The 26420-nt window shown below is 35.5% G+C and overlaps 3 protein-coding genes across 11 annotated transcripts in view; 1 reads left to right on the top strand and 2 right to left on the bottom strand.

Annotated features, from left to right (window-relative positions):
- Nucleotides 1-10229, bottom strand: part of LOC126744858 (PHD finger protein rhinoceros) — a 64295-nt gene extending 54066 nt beyond the window's left edge. The window contains exons 1-4 of one of the 4 annotated variants that reach the window (XM_050452419.1): nt 10114-10229; nt 9660-9710; nt 2070-2174; nt 1816-1961 (exon numbers count right to left, since the gene is read on the bottom strand). In XM_050452419.1, the coding sequence (XP_050308376.1) occupies nt 1816-1961; nt 2070-2135 (212 nt within the window). In that variant the 5' untranslated portion in view covers nt 2136-2174; nt 9660-9710; nt 10114-10229. The other 3 variants (XM_050452422.1, XM_050452421.1, XM_050452420.1) reach the window with 3 other exon arrangements.
- Nucleotides 10230-16647: 6418 nt separating this feature from the next.
- LOC126745017 (small nuclear ribonucleoprotein Sm D3) lies at nt 16648-20625 on the bottom strand. The gene is made up of 2 exons (XM_050452667.1): nt 20158-20625; nt 16648-17049 (listed from the first exon to the last, which is right to left on the bottom strand). Exons 1-2 carry the CDS (start codon nt 20465-20467, stop codon nt 16949-16951), a joined length of 411 nt encoding a protein of 136 aa, XP_050308624.1. The 5' UTR covers nt 20468-20625; the 3' UTR covers nt 16648-16948.
- Nucleotides 20626-22041: 1416 nt separating this feature from the next.
- LOC126744946 (uncharacterized) lies at nt 22042-26380 on the top strand. 6 transcript variants are annotated; one of them, XR_007663378.1, is made up of 3 exons: nt 22042-22425; nt 24016-24089; nt 24156-24787. XR_007663378.1 is itself a non-coding variant. In XM_050452556.1 (2 exons), the coding sequence occupies exons 1-2, from the start codon at nt 22209-22211 to the stop codon at nt 26304-26306; spliced, it is 915 nt and encodes a 304-aa protein (XP_050308513.1). In that variant the 5' UTR covers nt 22044-22208; the 3' UTR covers nt 26307-26380. The 6 variants fall into 6 exon arrangements, 5 of the variants coding, with proteins under 5 accessions (XP_050308513.1, XP_050308511.1, XP_050308512.1 ...); XM_050452556.1 differs by lacking the exons at nt 24016-24089; nt 24156-24787 and adding an exon at nt 25609-26380 and having other exon boundaries at nt 22044-22425; XM_050452554.1 differs by lacking the exons at nt 24016-24089; nt 24156-24787 and adding an exon at nt 26232-26380 and having other exon boundaries at nt 22046-23048.
- The last annotated feature ends 40 nt before the right edge of the window (nt 26381-26420 follow it).

Here is a 26420-nt window from a genome sequence, read left to right as displayed (position 1 = left end):
ATATTTTGACTTTGACTTGCTCTGAATGGGCAACTGAGGGGTTTATGTAAGACGAGTTCCAACTACCTCCTAGAATTTTTTAATTTAGTTTTTTGAGGACATCTTTGAGGTACTCAAGTAAGGTTTTCACTGAAAGAAGCAGTTTCATGAGGAGCAATTTGATATATTATAACTTCTTCCGAGTCTAATAGTTTTTCAGTTAGATCCACTTTTAACCACCCACCTGATTTGGAGTCCTTCACTTTGTACGATGTTTCACTTTCAGGCATTTTCTTTCGTAATTTGCCAGATATTTTTATAATTCATTCACCATATTATAAAAGGCATGTTGCAGATGGATTTCACTCTAGACGATTTGGTTCTAGATCGAAAATTTTCTGAGCTAGAGCAATTTTGGTTTTTGAAGTAGATTTTGCACTAAATTTCTTTTTTTAAGGACACCCTTTGAGATACTCAAGTACGGTTTTCACTCGAAGGGGGGCAGTTTTCCGAGGAACAATTTGATATATTATAAATTTTTCTGAGTCAAATAGTTTTTGAGTTACAACCATTTCTACTGATCCACCTTATTTAGGATTCTGGATTCTTTTTCTGATGTTTCTCCTATATCCGCTACCAGTCATGTCAAGAATATTTGAAGAATACTTGACTATATGAACAAAATTTTATTTTTTTATTAATAACTTAATTATAAATTCGACAGTCAAGATTTTAATCCTCACAGAGTTAGTATCTCAGCATTAGCTCAAGTGACATACATCCTGCTCAAGTTAAATAGATAAAGATTATTGCAGTGGCTATTGGATTTTTCTCAAAGCATTTGACAAAACTTGCCAAAATTCTAAAGCAAATATCTTTACTTTTCCATCACAAATTAACCAAATTTTCAAATACTAAAATAGAAAAATTTGAAACTTTAAATCGAGAAAATTACTGCAATTGAATACAAAATTAGTGCATGGACTTCGAAGGTTCACCAGAATATCTCTTAAGATAAAAGGACATAATTGACTCATGTTATAAATGGGCACAAGTTGCAAAACTTGATATTTGTTCATAAGGTTAATCGGCCATGTACATAAAGGACAAAATTGTATTTAGAGAACACCTTTATACAGATTATCGCAATATTCGCTTTCCTGAAACGGTTGCCCTTCGTAGATCAGAACCCCCTAGCACTAAGTTCAAAACAGCCGTAAAAAGCTTTTTCATAGATTCACAGAAGTTATTGTAAATATAATGGTGCAGTCAACGTTCTTTTCTTGTCTTATTTTTGCCCAATCATTGATTTCATCTCTGGTTCTTTCTCTCTATGTATCATACAGTAACAGAGCCATTAACTATAAATAAATCTATGTAAATTTAGCATCAAACTAATGAGTAGTCTAGGCTAAACTTGCTTCTTGTTGCGTTTGTATCTTCAAGACCATTGGTTATTATTATTTTGTTCTGTACAAATCCTATGTCCTTACTCCTTTATCCATACTCATTGGACGAATTTTACAATAGTCTTTAACCTAACAATTTTAGATGCCTTTTGATTGTGAACAAAATGTAAGTTTTTTTTTTTTTGTTTGCTATGTTATGTAGGTAAAACTCTGATACATTAATGTCTCCCTTTATGCACTGTATGATTGGCGTTTGACAGTCTATACTTTTTGACGATTCTGTTATTATTATGCAATTATTAAATATCAACAATCTACAGTGGTGGTTACAGAGTTTAAGTATTAGATCTATAAACTGTTTATTGATTTAATTACTATAAACTAATACTAATACAGTAATAATATTTTGAAGTTATTATGAACTTACCTAATTAAATCCTTACGAAATAGTTCAGCGGGAGCCTCCGTGGTGCTTCTGTTGTAAATGGTTTTGAGCTCGTTAGTTCGAGGCGGTTGCCATGAACCTTGGGACGCACCCAAGGAGGCCGCCTCCTCTTCCTCGGCCGTCGTCCGCTACAAATAATACATTTATATATTATTATATATTAATAAGTCTATATATCTGAATGGTTCATCAATAATTGATAAATAAACAACAGGTAGATCGCAAATTTGTCTTACCTTGCGCCTTTTAACCGGAACAGAGCCATCTTCGGATCGATTGGGCCTTTTAACTCTCTGTGACATTGCCCTTAAGTTGTACAATGAAAATTGATTTTATTACACCTGAAAATCAAGATAATATTCTTCAATAGTTTCTGTTATAGAATTATACTAATATTGGAAATTGTTTATTGACTGGGACAACACCGAAATATACATTCAATATGGCACCGAGAGACATGTTTGGTAGGCTATTTTTACCATATTTTGCTAATCCAGCAAAACGATTAATGGAATTTGTCTATTTATTTTGAAACACTGACATACATCTAATAAAGGGGTTAAATACTCCATGTGTTCCAAATTGTTGCCAACTAAACAGATCTCTAAAGCCACCAGATGGTTTAATAGTCCTAGAATAACTTGCTCCATCCTAACTGCCCTGATCATCCCAAAAATAGTTAATGATTAAAGCATCCCTCTCTGAGAAGTAATTCTACTAACCTGGACAGCTCTTAAATGAAATTATAAAACTGTTGAAGAGAGAAGTGTCATCAAACTGTAATGACTCGAAAGTGATGTCACTATGGCATTTTTTTCTGGGGTTCTGCTAAGCAACTAATGCATACACTATTCGTGTTGCAATAAATGACTATGAATAAATTATTTATATTGAAAACTATATTACAAAAAATATAGTTCAAAACTTGAATACTCATAATACAAGACAAACCTATATAATAATAATAATAATAATAATTTCTTTATTGCTTTCAAGATCTAATTAAAATAGACAATAGCAACGTCACAAAACAAACAAAATTAAAATTTGATAACAGCTACACAGTACATACTGCTAATAAAAATAGTAAGAACAAAAAGATAATGTTGGACATAATAATGGGTGCATTACCTTACCACTTGTATCTCAAGTATGATACATCATGAAGATAAATAAATTAGTAAACAAACCCTTAATATTAATCATAATACACATTTAAAATTGTAAATCGAAACTATAGATACACTTGCCCAACAGATACCTTGCAGTGTCTTTCCTAAACTTCATGATATTTTTCTCTTGCCTTAGGGCGAGAGGTAATCTATTATATGTTTTAATAGCAGCAAAGGCAGAGTGATGAGTTGGGACACTCAGTTCAGCTCTCCCCCTTGTCACAATAGACATACCCTCAGCATAATGATCTTCATTAAATTGAAAAAGATGCAGGTGTTTCCTTGCAAAAATAGCTAACATATCCGAGATATGCCATTTTTGGCCTCAAAAAGGGACGTCGAAAACGACTTTTTCACGATTTTCAAAGTGCTCTCATTCCCTTAGTTCTGCTCGGATCCTGTTATAACCCGGTGTTTTCGTAATCTAGGTGACCCAAATAAGACGCTGGTATACTTAGTTTGATTTCGAAAAAAATCAATTTTTGGTGAAAAAATTCGATACGGGGGGGGGTATACCCGAAAAATGAAAGAACCCAAACTTTGAAGGTCGATATCTCGGCTTCCATGGGAGCTATCGGGAAAATTCCAACGGTTTTGTCTTAGTTTCGTCGTTCTGAATCCAACGAGACCATCCGCAAGGTCGTAGCTTGTACGATAGCCGAGATATGGCATTTTTGATGCCCATTTTTGGCCTCAAAAACGGACGTCGAAAACGACTTTTTCAGGATTTTCAAAGTGCTCTCATTCCCTTAGTTCTGCTCGGATCCTGTTATAACCCGGTGTTTTCGTAATCTAGGTGACCCAAATAAGATGCTGGTATACTTAGTTTGATTTCGAAAAAAATCAATTTTTGGTGAAAAAATTCGATACGGGGGGGTATACCCGAAAAATGAAAAATTCCAAACTTTGAAGGTCGATATCTCGGCTTCTATGGGAGCTATCGGGAAAATTCCAACGGTTTTGTCTTAGTTTCGTCGTTCTGAATCCAACGATACCATCCGCAAGGTAGTAGCTTTTACGATAGCCGAGATATGGCATTTTTGATGCCCATTTTTGGCCTCAAAAACGGACGTCGAAAACGACTTTTTCAGGATTTTCAAAGTGCTCTCATTCCCTTAGTTCTGCTCGGATCCTGTTATAACCCGGTGTTTTCGTAATCTAGGTGACCCAAATAAGATGCTGGTATACTTAGTTTGATTTCGAAAAAAATCAATTTTTGGTGAAAAAATTCGATACGGGGGGGTATACCCGAAAAATGAAAAATTCCAAACTTTGAAGGTCGATATCTCGGCTTCTATGGGAGCTATCGGGAAAATTCCAACGGTTTTGTCTTAGTTTCGTCGTTCTGAATCCAACGATACCATCCGCAAGGTAGTAGCTTTTACGATAGCCGAGATATGGCATTTTTGATGCCCATTTTTGGCCTCAAAAACGGACGTCGAAAACGACTTTTTCAGGATTTTCAAAGTGCTCTCATTCCCTTAGTTCTGCTCGGATCCTGTTATAACCCGGTGTTTTCGCAATCTAGGTGACCCAAATAAGACGCTGGTATACTTAGTTTGATTTCGAAAAAATCAATTTTTGGTGAAAAAATTCGATACGGGGGGGTATACCCGAAAAATGAAAAATTCCAAACTTTGAAGGTCGATATCTCGGCTTCTATGGAATCTATCGGTAAAATTCCAACGGTTTTGTCTTAGTTTCGTCATTATGAATCCAACGAGACCATCCACAGGTTCGTAGCTTTTACGATAGCCGAGATATGGCATTTTTGATGCCCATTTTTGGCCTCAAAAACGGACGTCGAAAACGACTTTTTCACGATTTTCAAAGTGCTCTCATTCCCTTAGTTCTGCTCGGATCCTGTTATAACCCGGTGTTTTCGTAATCATTTTTGATGCCCATTTTTGGCCTCAAAAACGGCCTCAAAAACTTCTTTATAAATACTGGCTTTTTACTCTCTTTAGGTATTTCTATATGGAGTTTCTGACCATAATGATCTGATATATCTGAGAATAATGTATTACTTGTTACCCGACATTTAACCAAATTGCTGAAAATATTATCAATTTGAGAGCCAAATTGTCCTACCACCCTAGTTTTACCCTTTATGTGTGGTGCTAACCCATAGCTAGCTAATAATTGTTTGGTAAAAGAGGAGTTCTGATCGTTTACTAAAAAGTTAATATTAAAACCTCCACAGACTACCAGATACCTGTTGGCCATGTATATAGTGTGTAGCAACTCATCTAAAATGGACAAGAAAGTATTAACATTACCCGAGACAAATAAAATAATAAGACCTATTTAAAATAAGACAGTGACAAACGCAAAATTCACACTGTCTTTCAACACAAGCTGCTTTAACAATTAAAGGATGGAAAACTGTATTTGTTTTTGCAAGGATGGCAATTCCTCCTCCTCTAAACTCAGTTCGAGATGAATAACAAATTGGTCGATAGTGCATTAGGGCCAAAAACTGTATATCATTGCCCTGTAGCCAATGCTCAGAGATACAAAAAATATCAGGCTCTTCTTCGGCCAAAAGCACTTCTAATTAAAGTGATATATAAGCTATAACCTTCCCATTCCTATATCTATAGGTCTTGCCAAGACTTTATTGTCTTCAATGGTCATCAACTATTTACCAATAAAGATGAAAATAATATCTGATAGATCCCCATTTAGACATAGAGTAATAATAATGTTATTATAGTGTGATATAGATGTGTATGTATATAAAACTTAAATATTAAATAAAAATTATTTTAGGTGTATTGTGTATGTACATGTATTGTCACACACATTTTTCATGTAACCGGCCACATACCCATACATTTGTTAATAATTAAGACCTATTTTCATTTTAGGCTATGTAAAGCTTTACCAATAAGTATTTTGTATCTCTGGATTGCAGTCTCAACTTAAAAGAATCAATCTAACAATTAGGTTAATTATAAAATTCTACTATAAGTAGATGAGCCATTGCTTTGACAACAACTGACTTATTTTCTACTATTTGTAACATGTTTAATAGGCAGAAGATGCAACATTTGACAGGAACTGAAACAAGGAACCTTTCAAAGTGGATGCTTGTGAATCTTCTTTTATTACTCAACATTACTGTTGAATAAGGATAAAATGGGGTAGAAGTTTTTCTCAAACTAAGTAAATGGACAAGTAAATGATAAATATTGGAACAAGAATAAACCATTGGAGATATGTGAATAATAAACTCAATATTCCCATGGGTGAGCTCATATTCTGAATCTCCAACCTTTGAGTCTTATAAAACAAAATCTGGCATTCATATACTTTTTTACCTTTTTTTTATAGTTTATTTTTTATCATGTCATAGTGAGTTTATGAATATTTATATTGACTTTTTATTGTTTACCAAGTATGCCCACTTTGTCACTAGCACTGCCTGCAAGTAAAATAAAAATCAAAGATTCTTCGACTCCAAATATATTAATTAAGTGCAACTAGAATAACTCAGTGCTCTAGTACTATATTGAAACTGTGTTAACTATACATCTTCCTGATCATTGGCAAAATGTGAAGAGGTATTTGCAGATTTCGTTTATGAGTATTATGAAAATCTGTATGTTCAGAGCATTCCTACATCGAGGAAGTATTTTCTTACATGCACACAGATTCTATAATTTTTCAAGTAATTGCACCAAATCATCACAGAACCTTGATATGTTTAAACTAAGGTACACAAGACCTGTGGATTTTTTTTCTGTAAAACATTAACCCAGTAACTAAATGTATGAAAAAGTGAAGTGAAACATCAAAGTGATACTTCACCCTTTAAAGAGAAATTGAACTTGACTTTAGCAATAATTCTAATAAGTCACGTGAAGCCTAAATCAAGTAATAGTAGTCCTGGAGTAATGAATTTTAATAATGTAATATGACCAGGGTTCGGTTGAAATATAAGATGCATTTGCTGATTTTTTTGCCTCTATTTATGAGCCTGCTTCTAAGGAGGAACTAGTAAAGGTAGTAACTAAGCAAAAAGTGTTGGTAGGGTCAAGATCCCTTGCTATATCTATAAAAGATAAATGGATCTTCTTGCTAAATCAATGGCTCACATACTTTTTGTGGTGTGGTCTTAAATATGTTTCCGAATAAGTTAAAAATTGCTGTAAGTCAGATGTCTGGCTAATCTTAACTAGTCTTAAGTTTCAAACACTTGTTCAAAGATTAAATCAGGATGTGCTATTGATTGACCACATCATTAATATAATGACTGTCAATTGATAGAATTGATGAATATAAGAGTGCCTAATATCAATCTAGGTTTAAGAATGCAGGGTGATTGTTGTGTTAAATTGTGGACTTGTATGCCATGTATTAAAGGACAATTATCTAACATAAATTATGCTTGTAATATGTTATTTCATAGAGTTTAGTTAATCATTATCTCCTTTCTCAAACTAAGTAAATGCTAAATATTGGAACCAGAATATAAACCATTGGAGATGGACTCTAAATGTTTCTTTAGTCATATGTGGTTCCCGTTTTGCCCAGTACAAACTCATTCCTTAGAACTAAGATATGTGAATAATATGATGAGTATTGTATCCTGAATCTTTAAGTCTTATAAAACAAAATCTGGCATTTATATACTTATTTACACTTTTTTTCTAGTTTATTTTTTATCATGTCATTTTGCCTACTTTGTCTATGTCAATTTGACCTTTACTAGTTTTAGTGTTCTGTCACTGGCACTGCCTGCAAATAAAGTAAAAATAAAAAAATGTTCGACTCCAAAGAAGTTAATAAAGTGCAACTAGAATAACTCAGTGCTCTAGTACTATATTGAAACTGTATTAACTAATAGGGCCTCCATACATCTTTCTGATCATTCACCCCCAAGATTAAAAAGCCCTTGTCAACTCAAAAGAATATATTTTCTAAAATAAGTAAAGGGATCCTTTGTCTCATGTATTAATGACTGACTTGTAAAATAAGGCGAAATGTGAAGAGGTATAATGTGACCAGGGTTCCGTTGAAATATCAGATGCATTTGCTGATTTTTTGCCTCTGTTTATGAGCCTGCTTCTAAGGATACAATAAAGAGGTGGGTTTATTGATTTGGTACAATCACTGAGGAACAAGTAAAGATAGTAACTAAGCAAAAAGTGTTGGTAGGGTCAAGATTCCTTGCTATATCTATAAAGGATAAATGGATCTTCTTGCTAAATCAATGGCTCACATACTTTTTGTGGTGTGGTCTTAAATATGTTTCCGAATAAGTTAAAAACTGCTATAAGTCAGAGGTCTGGCTAATCTTAACTAGTCTTAAGTTTCAAACACTTGTTCAAAATCAGGATGTGCTATTGATTAACCACATCATTAATATAATGACTGTCAATTGATAAATATAAGAGTGCCTAATGAAGGGTGAAGTAATGTTGTATTAAATTGTGGACACTTGTTCGCCATGTATTAAAGAACAATTATCTAACGTAGATCATGCTTTTAATATGTTATTTTATAGAGTTTAGTTAATCATTATCCCTTACACATAAATAGCTTTAGGTGTTTAGAAGATGTTGAATAAATAAATCATCCAATGTTTATTGCAATATGATACAAATAAAAATAATTTTCTTTAAATTACAAAACATAGCAATAAGAGGAAACTCATGCATAGAATGCAAATGCAAAGAATGACCATATACTATGTACCTTTCCTAATAATCAAAGTTTCAGACACTATACTGGAACACTAATGAACTAACTCTAAAAAATAAACTCACCTAACCTCAAAAAATAAACTAAGACTAGGATGACTACATTTGGAGATCATAGATGTGAATATTTGGAGGTATTACTTTCATCTAAAAGGGAATATACTTCATTCCTAGTGATGGAACGTTAAGAATTGAATTGCCTTTTTAAAAGTAAAAATTGACGGCACAGTTCTAATGATATGAGCAATCTTTTTAAACATTAACCCTTTTTGCTTTTTATTGCTTTTTTAACTTAGCACTGCATTTGTCTATACCGATTATTATAGTCACTGTTTTAAGAAATAACATTTCAGCATACAACAAGGCTGAGCGGTACATCCTATCCTTTTTTAAAATGATCTTTAGGAGCCATTTTTGAGTAACCACTGAAGAGTTTAGGTGTGACTGTCGAACTCCTCCCCATGCAATAAGATCATGTGGCTGAACCAAAGCATAAGATGTTGTAAGTTGTTGCACTACAATAGAATTTAAATAAGGGTAATAAAGACTTAAGCTAAGAGCCAAGAGTAGCGAAGCCAGAGGGAACAAGGGGCATAAAAAATGTTTTGGAAAATATGTTTACTACTTTGTAATCGATCAAAACCCTCAACCACTTTTGGCACTGAAAGCTTTATGCTTGAAGATGAATTAGGAACATTCTTTCTCTAGCAATTATTTCCCTAATCTGAGTCAAATGCATCTAGGAATCGACCATAAACAAAAGCTTACACCGCACTTCACATAATTGGGTTACCGCCGCCTTACTTAGAAAATATTGACCACCTACCTTGAAAAGCACAATAACATTTGCCCCCACAGAGATTTTTCGGCTCTATTTATCATCTGATTTCAAGCCAAGTACATAGTCTTCGGTAAATGTATTGTAGAAACAGTGTATTTTACTTACTACATAATTTGTCAATCCAGAGTTGTTGTAGATTGTCCATGCATCCAGTTTCTACAAAAAAAACGAAAAAAATTCAGGGTTAGCATTCTAATATAGTTTATTTGTGTTCGGAAACAAGCTAAAACCACTCAATCAAATGCTGCAATAATTAAAAACTAGATTGTCTGGCCAATGCATTGGCCAGTGCATTCATAATAGCCGCTTCCCCTGAGTACATTTTACTTTTATACCTCACTAAAGATCCTCCGCAATGTGCTTATGCTAACGTACAATGGTTTTGGAGGCAAAATTATAAATAAAATGGGTAAATAATTTTACAAACTGGATTGTCAAATAGCAGAGGTGGCTCCCATGTCCGAATTGTAAACATATACGTTTCTAGTTTCTTAACTCCCTCTCACCGTGCTCCACGAGTATCTAATAAATTCCTCACTAAAATTAAGCGGTTCTTTACCATTTGTTCGGATTTTCTCATGATTTTCGGGCCATTTTTAAACTATTTTAATTAAATCGACTCCATTAGGACTCCATTTGGTAAACCTAACAACATTGACAGTGCAGAGGGCGCTAGCGTCGCCGCTGCTGTCGACGACACAGAAACGGCATGTTCGCCTCTCTTTCTATTTTGTAGGAATCGTTTGGTCGGTTTTATGGCGCGGATCAATAAAATGGCGTGTTTATTTTTAAAATATTAACAGGTGATGAAAGTTCAGGTTTTATCGTTGTGAAATTTCTTTGTCTAATATCGCTTAAATGGTTCCGTGGCCAAAACAATGCCCGTTAATTAATTTCCGATGCGGTGCTATCGCCATCTTACTCTGACATGTATGCCGATATGAAAAATCGAACATGTCATGTCGAATGACCTCCAGGGAATAGTGAAAACTCACGTTTTTTACCTCATTGTGCGTAAATAAATCAGTGAATGTTTTGGAAATATCGGTTAATCTACTCAATAAGGTTTTTAAAATATATTGTTTTGCTTAAAAATTAATAAAAAAAAAGGGGGTTACAGGAGGTTAGGCCAATCAGAGAGCGACGCGAGATCACGTGGTCGCCTTATGGAATTTAAGCGGGAAAGTTCATAACACTTTTTTTCTCATTAATCGAGCCTTGCGATTTAAAATTAGATAGAGGCTTCGATCATTAAAACACCGTAAAATACTTTACATTGAAAACATAAAAAATATTCCAGTGTTTATAGAAAACATACTCCTTATTCAGCAAAAATCAATATCAGGGCCATATTTGGAGTTACGCCCACTACCGAATAAAAGGCATAGACTAGGACAATAATTGAGACACTAAAGGGCCATTATTAAAGTCCAAACCAAGAATGCAACATACAGCATAATTTTTTTATAGACTAATAAAGTATGGAATTCATTACATTAAAATATAAGTTTCTTCAGTGGTAAAAGGCAAGAAGGTAAAATTATAATACATATACAACGTAATGCAACAAATAGAAAACACCATTAGTATGCGACATACTTCATACACAACCAATTACAGACTTCACACTACGGTGTTTTCCACTTGTTATGAGATGACAATAGAGCTGATTAGAGCCATGAAGTTTTATATAGATAGCGATTTTTGGAATTAAATACAAAATAAAAAACGTTATATATGAAATTCATTATTTGGAGACTACGTCTATTCGAGAATAAAGGGATAAATGAAGAAAAGTCTATATTGCACGTTATCTTAGGGTTCTTTTTTACGTTGTATTTATACGAAAGTATCTTACGTTAAACTAACATGATTGAACAATTGGAAAATGCCATGATTTTAGCTCCTTCTAGTTTCTCTTCATTCTGCTTAAAATAAAATTAAAATTTATACGATAAGGTTTTTCGGTGGTAAAAGACGAGAAGGAAAAAATCATTTATTTGCAGTAAAATGACAAACAGAAACCACCATTTATAGGGGACATATTTGACACCTTAAAAAAAATACACACTTGAACATACACTATAGTTTTTTCTATTTGGTATAAGGTAGCACTGAGAACTGGATTATGCGTAGCTGTACAAATGGTCCATGCTACTTAGGACGAAATGCACCAAATATTTGTGCATAAATTGCACTACATTCTATAACTGTTGTGAAATATCTGTGACCATTCCAGGACCTCTTGTTTAAGAGCACACTCGTATGGGAAAGAGAAAACAGCATTTATATGCGACATATTTGACGTAAAAACAATGTTACACAGTTCAACTTCACCTTTAGCTATAGTGTTTTCTATTTGTTATGAGGTGGCACTGGATCGTGAAAGATAAACTGCGACAGCCTATAAAACAGCCTATACCTTATGTGGCTGTGGCAAAGGTTCTTGGTGGTAGATGTTGTCCACTTGCATCGCCCGGTTCAATACCACCACATAGGACTTAGGCGGCGTAAAGTGATTCCATGGAACTCACGTTTCGCCTCCATGTCGATGTGTCCGGTTTCCAAAGGGGAAATGGAGAAGAAAAGTAAATGCATGATGGCGCCCTCACGACCAAAACTTTCCGGAGGTAAACTCGCCTCCCATTCGGATCTTCGGGAGGAGGCTGGTTGGAGGGGTCTATCAGGCGGATCAAAAAACCTAAAAACCAATTTCTGCAACATCAGAGGCCTAAACACCAATATTAATGCAGTACACCAACACCTGCAATCAAGTAAGCCTCACATTCTGGCATTGGCAGAAACAAAGGTGAAACCTTCAACAACAAATGTTCACCTCATTTATCCTGGATACGATCTACACACCCGATTTCGACTAAACTTTGGATTGGCAGTATTTGTCAAGAACGATTTGAGTTGTCAGCGGGAGAAAACGCTTGAACCTGCGGACTTCGACGTCATGTGGTTCAAAATAATAGCCAGTGGTGCCACGAAATTTATCTGCTGTATCTACAGACCACCAAGTGACACCCAATATAGACGGCTCTTTTTGAACCTGATGGTTGATTGCATTAACGATCTGCAAATTGACTACCCAAGCGCAGAAATCATCGTCATGGGTGATTTTAACGTTCACAATTTCAACTGGCCTGCGCTTCTGCAACAAGAACGACGATGAAGGACGAGAAGCTGAGCTATTTGCCACCATATGCGGGCTTACGCAGCTTGTGGAGGAACCTACCAGAATCCCCGATCGAGACGGCGAGTATCCTAGATCTGGTCTTGGCTTCAGACCCTGACTCGTACACAGTATCAGTACAGTCCGATGTTCCTAGGGGGGCAGGAACATCGGACCACAAATTGATAACAGTCTCTTGCCAGTTGGTGGTTAAAACGCAGGATCCTCCGATACCGCGGAAGGTATGGCACCATAAATCAGCAGAGTGGAACCATCTTCGGGAATTTTATCGCTCATTCCCTTGGAAAGAAGTCTGCTTTAGAACCAATAACATCTCAGAATGTGCAAACCAAATTACAGAGACGATCTTGGCAGGAATGGAAGCTTATATCCCTTTTTCTACTTAATACGGATCAAACGACAAGCAATGGTTCAACCTGAATTGCAAAAAGGCAGTAAATACTAAAAACGCAGCATATCGCAAATGGCGTCAACATCCTTCCATTGAAAATCGGAGGAACTTTTTAGCCTCCAGAAATAGCTGCAAGCGAATTATTGATGAATGCAAAGAGAGTCACAACAACAGGATCAAAAACAAACTGCCCAAATAGAACAAGATCTTTCTGGTCGGTATCAAAAGCCGTTAGTCAAGGATTTGCTAAGTCGGCCTTGCCACCCCTAACAGCAGATGATGGTTCTATCGCGGTAACAGCAAGGGAAAAAGCCAACTTACTGGGTAAACTCTTCGCGTCCAATTCTACTCTGCACTCGCAAGGCAAAACACCGCCATATTTGCCAAGGGTGAATTCATCGATGGGAGAAATTTCGTTTCCCCAACGAATTATAAATGAAATTCTTAAAAGCGTAGACACCAACAAAGCTTCTGGACCCGATGGAATTCCAGCCCTAATACTAAAACGTTGTGCAGACGAATTGACTCCTCCCTTATGTAGACTGTTAACGGCATCGTATAAGCAGGGCCAATACAACAAGCTGGAAAACTGCTCGAGTGCAAGCTGTACCCAAAAAGATTAAGAAGACGATGCCCTCCAATTACCGCTCGATTGCACTAGTTTTAGTAATATCGAAGATTATGGAGAAAGCAGTCAACCAACAACTGTTGGGATATCTGGAATCATCTGGACTAATCAGCGATCATCAATACGGCTTCCGAAAGCTTAGATCCACCGGCGATCTTCTGGCCTACGTCACACACTTGTGGACGGAGGCCATGGAGAAGCACGGCGAGTCCCGCTCAGTCGCTCTTGACATTTCCAAGGCATTTGACAGAGTGTGGCATGAGGGACTACTAACCAAGCTCTCCTCAATCGGCATACAAAACTCATTATTGAATTGGATCAAAAGATTTCTTGAACAACGAACAATCCAAGTAGCCGTCGATGGATACCTCTCCGACAAATTTAACATTAACGCTGGAGTCTCTCAAGGATGCATTCTATCCCCCATGGGCGAAGTTAGAGCCTCAAAAATGGGGGGGCTAAAGCCCCCATCCAGGGGCAGAGTTACACGAAGAGGTGAGGGGATGGCCATCAAAGAAAAGTCCGTAACAAATTTTTTGGTGGGCGCCTTCATTTTCACTTATAAGCCGTTAAAATTATTTAAAAAAAATAATAGTCTTAAACAGCTTCTATTCTAATTTGCTGTACTATATACATAATATCATGAATTTGTTTTACTTTTATTTTCATATTAGGTTTCATCCAAGGAACACGTTTCTGAATTTTATTGCAATATCCATAATTAATTAATTAAGACAATGCAAATCCGACAATTAGATATTACTTCTCCATTGTCTGCCACCTTCAAAACCAATATCATTTTAATAAAACGCAATAATTCTTCAAAAATAGTAAAAGCAAAATTTATTTAAAATTTCCTTAAATAAAATGAAATCCAATAAAATTATCTTATAACCACTCTAATAAAAGTTTTCGATTTCCTTTTTTTAAAAACTCTTTTTAAAATTTCATCTGGCGACAATGACTTTGTTAGACCACTTTCAATACTAAGAGTGGTTAGTGCTAAAGAACTAAATCGAACCTGACCCATCGTTGACCTAAACCAATTTTTAATTCTTCTCATTGTTGAGAAAGAGCGTTCGCAGGACGCTGAAGAAATTGGCAAAACTAATGCTATTTGCATAAGGGTATACGCATTTGGAAAAGTTTCTTTTCTTAATACATCTTTAATATCAGAAATGGTAATGTTGTGGCTCTGGCTTTTATTTATGCAATTCCCAATAACGGTCATTTCAGCTTTTAATAGCATTTCATCGATTAAAAAGGTATCTCCATACAATTTAATGAATTCCAAACTACCATCAAAATCCATCTGCGAAAAATTTAAGACAGATTTAGCTAATTTCTGACTTTCGGAAGAAAATCTTATTTTTAGATGATTTATTATATTGTCGAGCGACCTATAATAAATTGAAATTAGCCAAAACTTTTGTGCCTCATTTTTGATCAAAGGTGAATTTAAGAACGTTTCTTCGTGTACTGCGTAAGTGGAAGCTTCAACCACATATTCTTTAAGTCTTATACTTTCTGTTTTTTTACGTTTTGAACATTTTTTTTGGGGGGGCTAAGCCCTCTTTCTTCGCCCATGCTATCCCCCACCCTTTCCTTGGTATATATCAACGATTTGCTAGGAACCACTGTCAATCCAATCTACAGCTTTGCGGACGATAGCACACTTATTTCCACATTTAGGTCCGCCAAACCAACGAAAGCTGCAAGTTTTCAGAATCTTAGGCAGGAACAAGTAGCTTCAACCAACAACGATATTAGAGCAATCTTGGAGTGGCAGTAACAATTGGGTAACAATTTGGTCAATTTTAAGGCTAAAAAAACGCAGGCTGCAGTATTTACGATGAAGACTAACCTTGGTGGCCCTGAGCTGGTTATGGCAGGGAAAACATTGCCAATTAAATCATCTTTACATCTTCTAGGAGTCGAGGTCACCAACAGTGTGTCCTGGCATGACCACGTTGCCGAGGTCGCCAGGGCGGCTTCCAAAAAACTCGAAGTGCTTTTCAAAACGAAAAAGCTGTATACACCAGAACAGCTGCTGACTCTTTATAAGGCTCAAATACGCCCTTCCCTCGAGTATTGCTCGCATGTCTGGAGCTCTGCACCCAAGCATAGTTTAAACCTGCTGGATTCTATACAGAAAAGAGCTATTCGTCTTATCGACAAACCAGAACTGACAAAGAGTCTGGAGCACAGGAGAAAGGTAGCTGATCTCTGTTTATTCTACCATTATTATCACGGTAAGTGCTCCTCTGAGCTGGCAGGCCTGATTCCACCCAGGGCTGTTCCGGCAAGAAGGACGCGTCTAGCAGTTGCGGCTCATTAACATCGAGTCCACCTGCTTACCCCAAGGACGTCGCTGTATCGGGACTCATTCATCTGGAGAACATCTTCTTTGTGGAACGGGCTTCCACCTCACATATTTCCCAACGCATACAACTTACAGCGATTCAAGATAAATGCCCACAACTATCTTCGCGCAAGCACCAAGAGTGACATAGGACTTTCTTCTTGTGCTTACCATAAAAAAAAAGGTTCCTATATCCATTTGGTTACAGCAAATGGCCCTATATCCAAATAGCACTCTTTTCATGAATTTTCGCATTATGAGTTGCTATGAATTGAAATAGCTACAATTTTTTGCATCTCCTGAAAAATTAGCGGAAGTGGATATAGCCCCTTTTGCAGTGAGACGCCTCACTTTATCTACACTCTGATTTAAATTATTCTGCAATTTTTGATTTATTTATTTGTGTCTGTTTTTGATTTTTCCAAAATTCCATTTTATCTAGTTTTTTAAGCAAAAGATCTATACCGACAAAACATTTTCTGTAAATCAATGAGAACATTAAAAAGACATTCATACTAATATATGTGTATTTATTAAAAAAAGTACAGAACCTTACATTTAAGATGTATGATAATATAACCAATTAACTCCTAAACAATGAAAATATAAATTAAAATGCATCCGACTCAAATCAAACCAAACTGGCAGTTTGCAACTTTTGGCACACATCAATCATTTGCAAACTATCAGTTATTTTGTATAGTAGTATCCTTTACTATATTAGCATCTAAACTATCCACATCTCACAAAGCTGTATATACAAAAAAAAAAGTGCCTTTAAATACTGTAGCATAATATAAAGTCAATCTTATGATTATCTGCCCCTGCCACCGGGAGCTCCTTGTTGATTTTGCCAGGGGGCACCTCCTCTACCTCGCATAGGAGGACCACCTCTGCCACCTCGACCTCTTGCAACTAAAATAGAAAGGAGTGTGTTTAAAGAAGAAGAGGGAAGTGGCTGTGTTGCTCGAAGGACAATACAAATCAATCAAACCAGATGTATTCAGAGCAATTTTTATTTTAAAAGCTTAGCAGAGCGCTTTCGGAGTATGAGCCATCATCAGTGCTAGTTGTCAGTTAAGCCCAGAAGTTTACCATAGTGGGAACACATTCAATGTTATTAAAATTACATGTAACATTTAGACACACTTAAGACTATACAAAACACTAAACGGGAAGAACAGTATTTAAAAAGGGGAGAACGTTTGTCTCCTTTGTGTTTTGTTTACATTTATTTATAATTTATTATAAATATATCAGGGATAAGACTGTCAACCAGACTTACTATTTGTCAGTTTTGGCAACACTGCGAGTACGAGTTCGTAAGAAACGGCCCGAGTTGTGGCAAAAACAACTCGTGGATTTTGCACCAGGACAACGTACCTGCCCATAACGCGTTATCTGTGAAGCAGTATTTGGCCGGTAAGTGCACTCCAGTGCTCGAACACGCGCCGTATTCGCCAGATTTGGCCCCGTGCGACTATTTTTTTTGTTTCCGAAGGTAAAATCTGCTTTGAAAGGGACCCGATTTGAGTCGATGGAAGCGGTAAAGCAAAGAGAGCTCCTAAAGGCCCTCACCAACTTCCAGCACTGCTTCGATCAATGGAAAAAACGTATGGAAAGATGTGTGGCGAGGGGAGCGGAGTATATTGAAAGGGAGCATTCGAATGTATAATAATTTTTATAATAAAACCCTTTTTCGTAACCAGTCTTGTTATTTAATAGCCAGACCTCATATTGTGCTTTAATATAGCGTATATACACAAAAGGAGTTATTCGCGTAAAACGATCTTCCATAACACCATACATTATATATACAATTACAGTCCTGTTAAAAAAAACAATAATAGAAGCAAACAGTTATTTAAAAATAAATATACAGAAAACTTATGTCTACTAAAATAACCCAGACATAGAGTATTGAGAAGAGAAAAAAATTAAGTTATCATCTGTTGTAAAAACTTGGTGTATTGATTTTTAAAAAAACAACGACCAGAGAATTTGAATTGAGAAATTCCACCGCATGGTAGGCAAAACAGTTTTCAAATTTTGTTGTGCAGTGAAACGGAATATCAAAATTAGTCACATTTCTAAGGTTAAGTTTATGTAAAGTGCCCCTTGTGGTAAAGTATTCTGTAAGATAAGATAGAGAGCTGTGTTTTACAATTTGACATATAAACATAGCAAAGTGGAGATCAACACCAAAATTATATTTTAAATGTTTATTATTGACATATAATGGAGTAATGTGGTGAAACTTATGACCTCCATAAGCAAAACGCATTCATATATTTTGAGCAAATTGTATTTTAGTTTTATATTCCTCTGTGAGGTAGTTGTAGTAAACTGAGCTTCAGTCTAGCTGTGGCAGGATTAAGAATTCCATCAAGAGGTATTTAATATGGTCAGGAAGAACATATTTAAAAGAATAATGGCTGTTCAATTTTAAGTATTTACTAAATTATTACTAAACTGAATTTTTTAAAAATTACTAAACTGGGGTCATTCAGCGCATATGCCCAGGATTTTTGCATTGCAACATCGATGTCTGCGAGTGATTGCGCAGTTAAGGATTTGCCTCTTAATGCTTATAAGACAAAGGTTAAACATTTTTTAGTCACCAATGCTTTTTATTCATTTGAGGAATTCCTGAGCTCAAATTTCAGTGCTATTGCATAGGCTGGGTCTCTTGACTTTTAGTGTTAAGTGTTTTTAAGCATTACTTTTTAGGCTTATATGTGTTTTATTTTTGTTCTTAGGTAAAACGAATTTTACACTTTAATACTTCTATTTGGAGTTATATTTTTGACTGACTTGTGTAAAAGCTTTATACTTTTTGGCATGAATAAATAAATAAATAAATAAGTAAACAGAGCACAGCTTCTTCAAAACATGCTGCCGAAAATTCATCCCAACATCCATTACAAGGCCCAGATTTCTACCATATTCAACAGACAAGATAATTACTTCTTTTATATAAATGGTTGTCAAATTGAAACTAATGAACTTAGCCGTGACGGCCTCGGACCCAATATTCAGGTGTACATAACCCTGCTAAGTGCTGTAGATGTGCTATGACAAAAATAATATAAAATATAACATGACAAAAAATCTAACCTTTAAATCTTTATTAAAAAGTAATTATATCCTATTGGCCTATTCCCATTTATCTTCAAAAAACTCTGTTAGGCTGTAAAAATACTTCCCGTTAAGCAGTTTCATTAAGGACTTTTGAGGCTTTTAGAGTTTATTTAGTCAAGCTCCCCTGATTACATGTTTAAATAATTGTGTTTTATTTTTGGATGTATATCTTACTACAGATTTTATATAAATTTGATTAATCTGTAGAAACTTTGCTTCTTTAAAGAGTTCACTACTCAAAAAATATTTTCAATATATATTTTTGGTTTATAATGAGTGGGTTCAGTATAAACTGACAGGAAGCTCCCCATGCCAAGATGCAATAATTTAGGAGTAAATTAGTTGCAATGATTTAAGATGCATAACGCATAAAGCATTGTTTATTAACATAACTGTGTCAACTGATAAAATGTAGTTCACTGGTGGTTTACTAACTTTAGCAACAAATAATCATCTGCAAAACAGATGAGTTTTCCCTAACCCTCCATCAAAATTTGAAAAAATTCATTTATATAGAGTCTAGAGTCTAGAACTGTATCCTGTGGTACACCAAACTCAACTGGACAGCTACAGCTTAAATGGTTGTTTATTTTGTTATATTGTGTTATAATGGGTCTACCAATAGAAGTGATATTGTATATATATTTTTAATTCATTATTTATAATTAGCACTGATGATGGCTCATACGCCGAAAGCGCTCTGCTAAGCTTTTAAAATAAAAATTGCTCTGAATACATCTGGTTTGATTGATGAGTATGTTTAAAGCATTATAAAAATAGATTGTTTAATCATTCTCTTTTGAAGAAGTACTTAAATGATCGAAACATCATCAGGTGATGTTGGAACAAAAAAATCAACTACATGACATAACGCTAACATACCTTGTGCTCTAAGTATCCCAGATTTTCCTCGTCCTGCCACCCCGGCCTTCGTTTGCTTCTTAAACATCGGGGCGTTCTTTAACATATCCGGCAATATTAAAAAGCTAATTTTCGAGCCCCTTATGTAAACGTTTTCCAATTGGGCCACTCTGCCGTCCCTATAAGTTACCGTAATTTGAGTCATTTGGCAATTCATATTATCCTCGGCCTCGATTAATTTCCCCCTGTAAACTTCGCCGGTAATAGTTTCGCAGGTCACAATATGGCCCTCCGCTTCGTGTAAAACCTTAATTGGCACGCCGATGGACATTTCGAGGGGTTCGTTTTAGGTTTTCCGGTTAATTTTCGCGAAAAATTGACCCTTAGACGGGATGATTTCGGATTTTTCCTAAAATAAAAATTAATTGTTTTGAATGTCTAGTTTTTCAATGTTTACAGGACGCCGATTTGACAGGCATGATGACGCAATTGACAGATGACTGACAAGTGGTTTATTCAGTTATGACTGTATAATGCGTCATTGCCAAATTGCGTATTTTTCCCCTAATCTAAGTTGAACCAAGTTGTTATTTGTGGGCACGAACTTTACAATTTTTGAAATTAAAAACAAAGATTATTAAAACCCTATCATTTGGTATCCAGGTATATTTATAACTTCGTATTGGTGGGTTCGTTAAGGGAAGAGGGACTAGGAAGAGGGACTAGGGAAGAGGGACTTCGACTGTGTTCGATGGAGTAGTCTCTGGAACGTATTGAAAGAAGTAGGAGTCCCTCCGCATTTCATATCGTCTCGACAATAAAACATCCAACATTTTCAAAGTACATAGAGGCGTCCGTCAAGGATGTATCCTATCACCAAGACTCTTCAATGCCTACGGTGAATTCATAATGAGACGAGCCCTGGAAAATTTTGAAGGAGGTGTGTCAATCAATGGTAGAAAGATATGTAATCTCAGATACGCGGACGACACTACCCTAATAACAAGAGATGAAGATGAGATGGTTACACTTATTGATCAGGTCGCTAATAAAAGCCGAGCTCTAGGCCTCGAAATAAATCTAGACAAGACCAAGTTAATGGTCATTGACAGGAGTAACACCATACAGTTAAGAAATCAGCAAAATAGAATTGAAGTAGTACTAAGGGTCCCTAATAAACAACAAGGGAGGGTGTGAAACAGAAATAAGAAGGCGGATAGCATTAGCGAGGACAGCAATGTCAAACTTATCCAAGATATGGAAAGACAGATCCATAACCAGAAACACGAAAAGAGCCCTGGTAAACACCCTAGTGTTTTCGGTATGGTTCCGAATCCTGGACAATAAAGTCGAGCGACAGGCACCTAATAGATGCTTTTGAAATGTGGTGCTGGCGGAGGATGCTTCGCATACCCTGGACTGCACACCGGACCAATGTGTCGATATTAAACGAATTAGGAATCACCGATCGATGGTCCTCCAGCTGCCGACGCCGCATTCTGGGTTACTTCGGACACATCACCAGGAGAGACCAAGACAATCTAGAAAAACTTATCGTGCAGGGCAAAGTAGAAGGTAAAAGATCCCCAAAGAGGAAGATCCCCATCACGGGGGATAGACCAAATTAAAGAAATCACAGGGCAAGCCTTGCAGACAAATATAAGAGTAGCAGAAGATCGACAACAGTGGAGACAATCGACGCATCAGTGTTCATAGACATGACGTCACAACTGTTCAGGAATGAAGATATGACTAAGAAGAAGAATTGGTGGGTTTTAGCTATAAACACTTCCATCTAAAACTACCATTGACAGGTGACAACTAAGTAAAACAGCCCTAGCAGCTGAGATGTGTCTCTTAAGCACTGGGAATGTAAAAAAGAAGACAACTGACAACTGACAGTTGACACTTTAAAATTTTGAATTCCAAGGAATATTTGTCGTTTTTTTTTTTTTTAAATAAATTTATATGTTATAGACCGGTAAAAAGCAATTCTGTTTGAAGATCATTTAGTATAATTTAATACTAACTAACGGTTTTTTTTCACCCCTCAATGTTACAAGAATCTCAGTATGGCAGACAGACGTAACTTAGGAAATCGCACTAAACAACAGGAACAATCCCAAAAACCAAGGGTTCCTTGGAAAGGATTGTCAAGATCAAGACCACAACAAGATAGCAATGTAACTATATCGGAGAGTCGCAACATGTATTCTTCAACAAATCAATTTAGGAGACCCAATTTGGACACTACTTTAGCCACCCCATCGTCAGCTTCTGGTAGTAGAGGTCGTGGTAGGGTTAATTTAGATTCAACTTTTGCGGCCCCATCAGTCCCAAAACGCTCATTAAATAGGACTGCTGCTAGTAACAGGACTAGTACTTTCACAAACAAAAAGGCTGATTTACTCTATAATAATTATCTACAGGCTTTAATGAAACAGGAGGTGGCCAAGAAAACTATTAAAGAACATGAAGAAAAGATAAATGATCAAATATTAATTCATACTGAGAAGTTATATTCAATGCAACTCTTCTTAGCGGATATTAATAAGCAATTGGAGAACCTAGAGGAGCAAGAGATTATGGCACAGCTACTTGAAACTTTAAAGCTAAAAGTGAACGAAGTTGATGAATTACTAGAGAACTATAGTGCTGAGAATAATGTGTTGAAACTACAAAATCTCTTGATAAAAGAGTGTGACCTTGTCAGTGTTAAAAATATTAAGTCAATAGAGTCTCAAGAAGAGTTTGATAAGTTAATGGGAGTTTTAGGGAAGTTGAGAGATCTTCTTCGAAAAATCATTAGTGAGAACAGCCATTTAGAGGAAATACATGATGTGATCGAAGATTTTAGGCAATTTAAAAAACTTAACAGAGAGAACTTGGATAAGATAGGGAAAATTGATGAGGTAAACAAAAAAACTGCCAGGGAATTGAGTAAGGAGTTATCTGACTATTTTGCTAAAAAAAATGGATATTTTTAAGTTAAGAGTTGAGTGAAAATATTTCTTTTTTATGTATATAGATTGTTTAATTAAATATTATTTATTTTCTATTATCATGAGGAAAATTGACTTTTTTTATTGAATTAACTAAATAAAATCAAATTTTACTTACATACAATTTTTATTACTTTTTATATGCTACAATACATACATTCTCTAACGTAACATCTTTCTCAACATAAAAATGTAACTGGCACTTAAGCCCAAACTGTTCTAAAAACAATAACCTTCCATAATTAATAACATTCTTACATTTCCTTCCAATATCCTCCCTTTCTTCTCGACTTAAACCGTAGTCATTTAAGTCCAATTTAATTTGTTTGTTTGGCTGAATTTTTAGCTCTTCCCTATACTCCCTGCTGAATCCTGTTCCACATGTGGCCCAACTGGATAGACCGCACATAATGTTAAATTCTGTGATTCCCAAATTGTTTTCTTCAAAGAATTGTTTGCCAGTGTAAGGGGTCCATCTGCACCTGTGATGGCAGCAAAATGTGAACACTGCACCACCAATTTTTTCCTTATTAGATTCACTGTTGGCTAAACATCTGATTGCTAAATCAGTTGCCTCTCCACATAAATGCTTTGTTATCCCTATGATATGTTTAGTATCTTTTGGAAAATCATATTTATCTAAACTTAAGTGTGCTATGTCAGCCCTGATCCTTTGAATCCTGTCAGAAACCCTTGCTAGTTCAACAATCCCAAAAACCAAGGCTTCCTTGGAAAGGATTGTCAAGATCAAGACCACAACAAGATAGCAATGTAACTATATCGGAGAGTCGCAACATGTATTCTTCAACAAATCAATTTAGGAGACCCAATTTGGACACTACTTTAGCCACCCCATTGTCATCTTCTGGTAGTAGAGGTCGTGGTAGGGTTAATTTAGATTCAACTTTTGCGGCCCCATCAGTCCCAAAACGCTCATTAAATAGGACTGCTGTTAGTAACAAAACTAGTACTTTCGCAAACAAAAAGGCTGATTTACTCTATAATAATTATCTACAGGCTTTAATGAAACAGGAGGTGGCCAAGAAAACTATTAAAGAACACGAAGAAAAGATAAATGATCAAATATTAATTCATACTGAGAAGTTATATTCAATGCAACTCTTCTTAGCGGATATTAATAAGCAATTGGAGAACCTAGAGGAGCAAGAGATTATGGCACAGCTACTTGAAACTTTAAAACTAAAAGTGAATGAAGTTGATGAATTACTAGAGAACTATAGTGCTGAGAATAATGTGTTGAAACTACAAAATCTCTTGATAAAAGAGTGTGACCTTGTCAGTGTTAAAAATATTAAGTCAATAGAGTCTCAAGAAGAGTTTGATAAGTTAATGGGAGTTTTAGGGAAGTGGAGAGATCTTCTTCGAAAAATCATTAGTGAGAACAGCCATTTAGAGGAAATACATGATGTGACCGAAGATTTTAGGCAATTTAAAAAACTTAACAGAGAGAACTTGGATAAGATAGGGAAAATTGATGAGGTAAACAAAAAAACTGCCAGGGAATTGAGTAAGGAGTTATCTGATTATTTTGCTAAAAAAAATGGATATTTTTAAGTTAAGAGTTGAGTGAAAATATTTCTTTTTTATGTATATAGATTGTTTAATTAAATATTATTTATTTTCTATTATCATGAGGGAAATTGACTTTTTTTTTTATTGAATTAACTAAATAAAATCAAATTTTACTTACATACAATTTTTATTACTTTTTATATGCTACAATACATACATTCTCTAACGTAACATCTTTCTCAACATAAAAATGTAACTGGCACTTAAGCCCAAACTGTTCTAAAAACAATAACCTTCCATAATTAATAACATTCTTACATTTCCTTCCAATATCCTCCCTTTCTTCTCGACTTAAACCATAGTCATTTAAGTCCAATTTAATTTGTTTGTTTGGCTGAATTTTTAGCTCTTCCCTATACTCCCTGCTGAATCCTGTTCCACATGTGGCCCAACTGGATAGACCGCACATAATGTTAAATTCTGTGATTCCCAAATTGTTTTCTTCAAAGTATTGTTTGCCAGTGTAAGGGGTCCATCTGCACCTGTGATGGCAGCAAAATGTGAACACTGCACCACCAATTTTTTCCTTATTAGATTCACTGTTGGCTAAACATCTGATTGCTAAATCGGTTGCATCTCCACATAAATGCTTTGTTATCCCTATGATATGTTTAGTATCTTTTGGAAAATCATATTTATCTAAACTTAAGTGTGCTATGTCAGCCCTGATCCTTTGAATCCTGTCAGAAACCCTTGCTAGTTCAACAATCCCAAAAACCAAGGCTTCCTTGGAAAGGATTGTCAAGATCAAGACCACAACAAGATAGCAATGTAACTATATCGGAGAGTCGCAACATGTATTCTTCAACAAATCAATTTAGGAGACCCAATTTAGACACTACTTTAGCCACCCCATCGTCAGCTTCTGGTAGTAGAGGTCGTGGTAGGGTTAATTTAGATTCAACTTTTGCGGCCCCATCAGTCCCAAAACGCTCATTAAATAGGACTGCTGCTAGTAACAGGACTAGTACTTTCGCAAACAAAAAGGCTGATTTACTCTATAATAATTATCTACAGGCTTTAATGAAACAGGAGGTGGCCAAGAAAACTATTAAAGAACATGAAGAAAAGATAAATGATCAAATATTAATTCATACTAAGAAGTTATATTCAATGCAACTCTTCTTAGCGGATATTAATAAGCAATTGGAGAACCTAGAGGAGCAAGAGATTATGGCACAGCTACTTGAAACTTTAAAACTAAAAGTGAATGAAGTTGATGAATTACTAGAGAACTATAGTGCTGAGAATAATGTGTTGAAACTACAAAATCTCTTGATAAAAGAGTGTGACCTTGTCAGTGTTAAAAATATTAAGTCAATAGAGTCTCAAGAAGAGTTTGATAAGTTAATGGGAGTTTTAGGGAAGTTGAGAGATCTTCTTCGAAAAATCATTAGTGAGAACAGCCATTTAGAGGAAATACATGATGTGACCGAAGATTTTAGGCAATTTAAAAAACTTAACAGAGAGAACTTGGGTAAGATAGGGAAAATTGATGAGGTAAACAAAAAAACTGCCAGGGAATTGAGTAAGGAGTTATCTGATTATTTTGCTAAAAAAAATGGATATTTTTAAGTTAAGAGTTGAGTGAAAATATTTCTTTTTTATGTATATAGATTGTTTAATTAAATATTATTTATTTTCTATTATCATGAGGGAAATTGACTATTTTTTTTATTGAATTAACTA

The sequence above is a fragment of the Anthonomus grandis genome, chromosome 15, assembly GCF_022605725.1.
Source record: "Anthonomus grandis grandis chromosome 15, icAntGran1.3, whole genome shotgun sequence".
NCBI lineage: Eukaryota > Metazoa > Arthropoda > Insecta > Coleoptera > Curculionidae > Anthonomus > Anthonomus grandis.
This window is presented reverse-complemented; position numbering and strand designations above follow the sequence as displayed.

Excerpts from the sequence above, each read along its gene's own strand:
- LOC126744946 (XM_050452556.1), top strand. The coding sequence starts at position 22,209 with ATGGCAGACAGACGTAACTTAGGAAATCGCACTAAACAACAGGAACAA. Across the intron at positions 22,426-25,608 it reads GTCAGCTTCTGGTAGTAGAG|GTCGTGGTAGGGTTAATTTA; the intron begins GTCGTGGTAGGG and ends CTGGTAGTAGAG.
- LOC126745017 (XM_050452667.1), bottom strand. The coding sequence starts at position 20,467 with ATGTCCATCGGCGTGCCAATTAAGGTTTTACACGAAGCGGAGGGCCAT. Across the intron at positions 17,050-20,157 it reads TGGGATACTTAGAGCACAAG|TTGCAAGAGGTCGAGGTGGC; the intron begins GTATGTTAGCGT and ends TTTCTATTTTAG.